This window comes from Gossypium hirsutum, chromosome A06 (assembly GCF_007990345.1).
Source record: "Gossypium hirsutum isolate 1008001.06 chromosome A06, Gossypium_hirsutum_v2.1, whole genome shotgun sequence".
In the NCBI taxonomy this organism is placed as follows: domain Eukaryota; kingdom Viridiplantae; phylum Streptophyta; class Magnoliopsida; order Malvales; family Malvaceae; genus Gossypium; species Gossypium hirsutum.
The window spans coordinates 3028448-3034606 of record NC_053429.1 but is presented as its reverse complement, the minus strand read 5'-3'; the positions used below and the strand labels follow the sequence as shown (position 1 = coordinate 3034606).

Sequence of the window (6159 nt, the reverse complement as noted above, 5' to 3'; positions counted from 1 at the left end):
CACTTATATTCTAAATATGCGGTTTCCACATGCATACACGTATGATAATATTTTTAATTGTTATTATTGTTTTGTAAATTGATTTCCGCATATAAAATAGTTTACTTTATTGTTATCAAAAGGAAAACATAACCTTGAAAGACATTATTGAATAAAACTGTTACGAAACTCGAATATGAAAAATAATATTAAGATTTTAAAATAAATAAATATATGTTATCTTCTCCTATTGTGAATGCATTTAAAATTCTAAGGTAAATCCTAAGACAATAACTATAAAAAAAAAACGTTTCTTTATTAAAAAAAAATTAGGTTAAAATATATTTTAAATCCTTATACTTTTCTTACATTCGGAATTTAGTTTATTTTTTATTTTAAGGAATGTAGTCCCTATACTTTTCAGAATATAAAATTGTAAGTCCAATTGTTAATAATGTTAAAATTTTTTTCTTATTACATGAATATCAAATGAGTATTTTTTTTATTTAACAATTTGACTTGAAATTTAAAATTTAAAAAATAGAGAGAAAATAAAAGTAAAATGATTAAATTTCAAATGAACAAAAAGAACATATCCTTAAATCATATTTTAACCTTTTTTATTATCTTTTAAATTTTCTAACAAAATAACTAGATTTTTTTGTTTATTTTTATTTTGGGTAAAGTATACTATTAGTTAATAAACTATAGTTATGTTTTTATTTTGGTCACTTAACTGAAAAAAGTTACAATTTAATCATTAAATTATTTAAAAAAATTATTTAAATCACTAAATTATTTTTAAAAAATTATTTTCTGATAGTTTATTAAGGATTTTTTTTAAAAAAAAATTTTGCTAGCAAATTTCAAACAATAATTAAAAAATTAAGGAGAATCAATAATTATTGATAAGTAGATTTAATAACTTAAATCAAAACTTTAAATTTCAGAAATGAAATAATCAATGGTTTAAACTTTGAAACTCAAAATCATTGGACAACAACATAATAATCGAATAAAAGTCGGTGAAATCCCATCTTCCCCACCTAATTTCTCAAGCATCAAAAAGCATTTCCCTTATAATCAAAGATTCCATTTTTATTCAATAAAAAACAATTAAAATCAATGAACAGAACAAAACCACTTCCTATTTCCTTTAAAACCTTCTACTCCAATTCACCATGCAAATTGCAATGTTACCCAGTCTGCAAGACAAAGAAAGACCATAAAAAAACCAGACAAAACTGAAGTGATTCACTTGTCAACGGGCCCTATACTGGTTTTTTTTTCTGACCGAAGAGTAAAGTGGTTCGAAAACTTTGATTGGTCGAGTTACTTAGGTCCCGCCCTTTTCTTAGACTCCACTTTCAAAGGGTTTTGAATCACCAGCGCCTCTATAAATGAAGGGTCTTCCCATTTGCTGCTTCAGTAGTCGACAACATAAGCATCCCTTCAAGGTTTTTCTCTATAACTTTCAATTGTTTTTATTTGATTCTCATTTCATCTCATTTCCCCTTTTTTGGTGTTTGTTATTAGAGATCCGAAGAAACCATGGAGAACCCACAATTGACGTCTAACAATGGCTGCTCTGAGGTGGGTTTCTTTTGTTCTTTTTGTTTTTGGCTTAAAAGGGTGTCCATTATTCATATTATTCTTCTTGATTTTGGCTTTAAAATGAGGCTAATTGGCTAGAAGTATGTTCAAATTCGTGCCTGTTTGCGTACATTGACCAGATTTTAATAATAGAAATGGATGAAACTTTAAACAAAAGGACTGGTTTGCTGTTTAATGATTAATTGTGTGGCTTGGAAGTATTTTTCATGTTGATTCTTTTATTTTCTTTTGGCAGAATTTGAACCAAGCTGCTAATATAATAGTGAATCATGATTTTTCCAATGGACTGCACTCTTGGCATACAAATTGTTGCAACGGCTTTGTTGTTTCGGCCGAGTGTGGTGACCGAGGAAAACCGTCGTCATCATCGAGGTCTGGTGGTAATTATGCAGTTGTCACGAATCGAACCAAATGTTGGCAGGGTTTGGAACAAGATATCACGAGCAGAGTTTTGCCGGGTTCTAGGTACTTGGTTTCTGCTTGTGTTGGAGTGTCAGGACCACTTTCAGGGTCTACTGATGTGTTGGCGACTTTGAAGCTTGAAAACCATGGCTCGGCTACTAGCTATATGTTAATTGGAAAGTAATGGTTCTTTGACTTTCATTGCATTACATTTCTTTGTATGTAAGACTCAAAGAGGAACCTTTTTGCTTAATGATATTTTTTGATTGTAGAACCTCTGTGTCAAAGGAGAAGTGGGAAATTGTTGAAGGTACGTTCTCGTTATTGGCCGTGCCTGAACGGCTTGTATTTTATCTGGAAGGGCCTTCTCCCGGTGTTGAGTTGCTTATCGATTCGGTGGTTATTAGCTGTCCTAGTTCAAGCAAATCCGAGGTAAAATCCATTATGTTATGTTCATTTTCATCATTTTCATCCGTTGTCTTACGTGACCTAGTTTGATATTTTTGGCATTGTTTTTTATTTTGAAAGAGTGCAAGCATAGGAGCTGGAGACGATAACATCATCATAAACCCGAAATTCGAAGATGGCCTCAATAACTGGTCCGGAAGAGGCTGCAAGGTTGCTTTACATGATTCTATGGCAGATGGGAAGATTGTTCCGCAATCCGGGAAAGCTTTTGCTTCTGCAACTGAGCGTACGCAGAACTGGAATGGAATCCAGCAGGAGATCACTGGAAGAGTGCAACGAAAGCTTGCTTATAGTGTAGCAGCTGTAGTACGGATATTTGGTAACAATGTCACTACCGCTACTGTACAAGCCACACTATGGGTCCAAACACCAGGTCGCAATGATCAGTACGTCGGAATTGCCAAGTAAGTTCTTTATTTGTTCCAATTGGTTTGTGTGGAATCTGTGAAGCTTTAACCTTTGGTTGCCCGTGTTTACCTGTGGTGTTCATGTTTGCGTCTTGATCATTTTTTCTTTTGATCTAAAAGTGTGCAGGCAACCGACAAGGATTGGGTGCAATTGCAAGGCAAGTTCCTTCTAAATGGTTCCCCATCGAGAGTAGTCATCTATTTAGAAGGTCCACCTCCTGGTACCGACCTTCTCGTCAATTCCTTAGTCGTAAAGCATGCTGAGAAAATCCCTCCTTCACCTGCGCCAGTTATCGAGGTGAGTTCTATAATTTCATTGTGGAATCCGGTATTGCTTTTAATATAGTACTTGTGTCCAGCACATATTTGGATATTAGTGCGGAGTATGATCCTCCAAACATACAGAAAAACTTACAAAACATTGAACATATATGTATTGGGCATATACCACCATCCGACACTCACCTCCTAGTCCGGGTGACATATACTTATGGGACAGTTTACTGATATGTTTTTACTTTTTGTAGAATCCTGATTTCGGAGCTAATATAATTACAAATAGCCAACTGGATGACAGTACGAATGGATGGTTTCCTCTTGGCAACTGCAATTTGAGTGTCGGGTCAGGCTCGCCACATATACTCCCTCCAATGGCCAGAGCTTCCCTTGGCGTTCATGAACCTTTAAGTGGCCGTTATATCCATGTGAAAAACCGCACGCAAACTTGGATGGGCCCAGCTCAGATGATCACCGATAAGGTGAAACTTTTCTTGACATACCAAGTATCAGCTTGGGTTCGAATTGGTTCCGGAGCAAATGGTCCTCAAAACGTAAACGTTGCTCTCGGTGTGGACAACCAGTGGGTTAATGGTGGACAAGTTGAGATTAACGATGATAGATGGCACGAAATTGGTGGTTCCTTTAGAATCGAGAAGCAACCATCCAAGGTTATGGTTTATATCCAAGGTCCAGGTGCAGGTGTCGATTTAATGGTCGCTGGAGTTCAGATTTTCCCAGTTAATCGAGAAGCAAGGTTCAAATATCTGAGGCATCAAGCTGATAAGGTACTCAGGTTTCTTTAGTATTTACTTATATCAAAATACACAGACCATATAAAAAACAGAAATCGAATTTTTTTGAACCCTATATGAGCAGAGAATTTGTTACCATTTATCATGAAAAAGTGGGAAACTAACAGATAAACTTATCTTCGAACGATTAGTCCTAGCTGATATTTTACTTGTAATGAATGTCTTTGGCTCGAATACAGATCCGAAAGCGTGACATTGTCCTCAAATTCTCGGGAGCTGGTTCTAGCGGTTTGTCGGGGACCAATGTGAAAGTCGTGCAAACACAAAACAGTTTTCCTATTGGGTCGTGCATGAGCAGAACGAATATAGACAACGAAGATTTCGTTAATTTCTTTGTGAAAAACTTCAACTGGGCAGTGTTCGGGAATGAATTGAAGTGGTATTGGACCGAACCGCAACAAGGAAACTTAAACTACAAAGATGCCGATGATATGGTGGCTTTGTGCCAAAAACACAACATAGAAACCCGAGGTCATTGTATCTTCTGGGAAGTACAAGCCACGGTCCAACAATGGATTCAAGCATTAAACAAAGACGACTTAATGAAAGCTGTTCAAAACCGTTTAACCAACCTTCTCACCCGTTACAAAGGTAAGTTCAAACACTACGATGTGAACAATGAGATGTTGCACGGATCGTATTATCAAGACAGATTAGGCAAAGATATACGAGCAAACATGTTTAAGACTGCAAATCAGCTTGATCCATCTGCCACATTATTCGTGAATGATTATCATGTTGAAGACGGTTGTGACACTAGATCATGCCCTGAAAGGTATATTGAACACATTCTTGATTTGCAAGAACAGGGTGCACCCGTTGGAGGAATTGGAATTCAAGGACATATAGATAACCCTGTAGGACCAGTTGTGTGTACTGCTCTTGATAAGTTAGGCATTCTCGGCCTTCCTATCTGGTTTACGGAGCTCGATGTGTCTTCAATCAATGAACACGTGAGAGGGGAAGATTTAGAAGTTATGCTTAGAGAAGCTTTCGCACATCCGGCCGTGGAGGGTGTAATGCTGTGGGGATTTTGGGAACTGTTCATGAGCCGGGATAACGCACACTTGGTGAATGCCGAAGGCGAAGTTAATGAAACCGGTAAAAGGTTTCTTGCTCTTAAACACGAGTGGTTGTCTCATGCTCGTGGACAAGTAGATGTAAAAGGACAATTCAATTTCCGAGGCTTTCATGGGAAGTACGCCATGGAAATCGATACTCCCTCTAAGAAGATCGTGAAAACTTTTGTCGTCGACAAGGGTGATACGCCACTGGTTGTTCCCGTTGAATTATAAATTCCCTACAAACCTAACAAAGGAGGTGATGAGATCTCTCCTCATGGATCATCCATTATTTCCATAAAAGCATACATACATACACACACACTATTTGCGTACATACGTGTATATATACACACACATCATACAAATGCTTGTGATTATCAAATGCATGGGTAGTCTGTTTGCAAAAGTTTGATTGTATCCATTGTAACATAAAATGGTGAAGAAATAAAAGCATGTTTCTTTTTTCAGTTTTTAACCAACTCTATCTCCAATGCCAGTTAATTCTGCTACTATATATAGTATGTATATATAAGGTTAAATTCTGTTATTAGTCCCTGTACTTTACGAAAGCTATGGATTTAATCTCTATACCTTTTAGAATTTGAAATTTTAGTCCAGACCCAAACAATAATAATTAATTTGCTTTGTTGAATTCAATTACTAATCTTGTATTATGTGTACAGTTGTAGATTTGATTCATATTCCCCAATTGAATCGTTCTAAGTCTCTATACTTTACGAATTTTGAAACTTCAGTCTTGATACAAACAATAATCATAATCTATTAATTGAATTTTTAACGAGTAATATACGAAAATAATAAGCAAGACATGTTTTATGCATCAATTTTTTTGAAAATAGCAAAATTTAATGAATTTAAAAATTATTGTTTAATGAAGACTAAAATTTTAAAATTAAGAAATTAAAAGGACTAAAAACAATTAAAGTATAGGGATTTAATATACAGTTTTTACAAAGTACGAAGACTAGTAATCGAATTTAACATATATATATATAAATAAAGAACCCACAATAGCCCAATTCTATCATTGTTCAAGCTGCAACATGTTTAAAGAAGGCCCAAAGGTTCAGACGTAAACAGAAGTACTAGGTTTTAGCGATTAAATTCTATCAT

The 6159-nt window shown here is 35.4% G+C and overlaps 1 protein-coding gene across 1 annotated transcript; it reads left to right on the top strand.

Moving 5' to 3' along the window:
- The first annotated feature begins 1040 nt into the window (after positions 1-1040).
- Positions 1041-5500, top strand: LOC107930598 (endo-1,4-beta-xylanase 1). The gene is made up of 8 exons (XM_016862266.2): positions 1041-1436; positions 1516-1572; positions 1829-2175; positions 2268-2427; positions 2524-2867; positions 2991-3168; positions 3398-3934; positions 4141-5500. Exons 1-8 carry the CDS (start codon positions 1380-1382, stop codon positions 5254-5256), a joined length of 2796 nt encoding a protein of 931 aa, XP_016717755.1. The 5' UTR covers positions 1041-1379; the 3' UTR covers positions 5257-5500.
- The last annotated feature ends 659 nt before the right edge of the window (positions 5501-6159 follow it).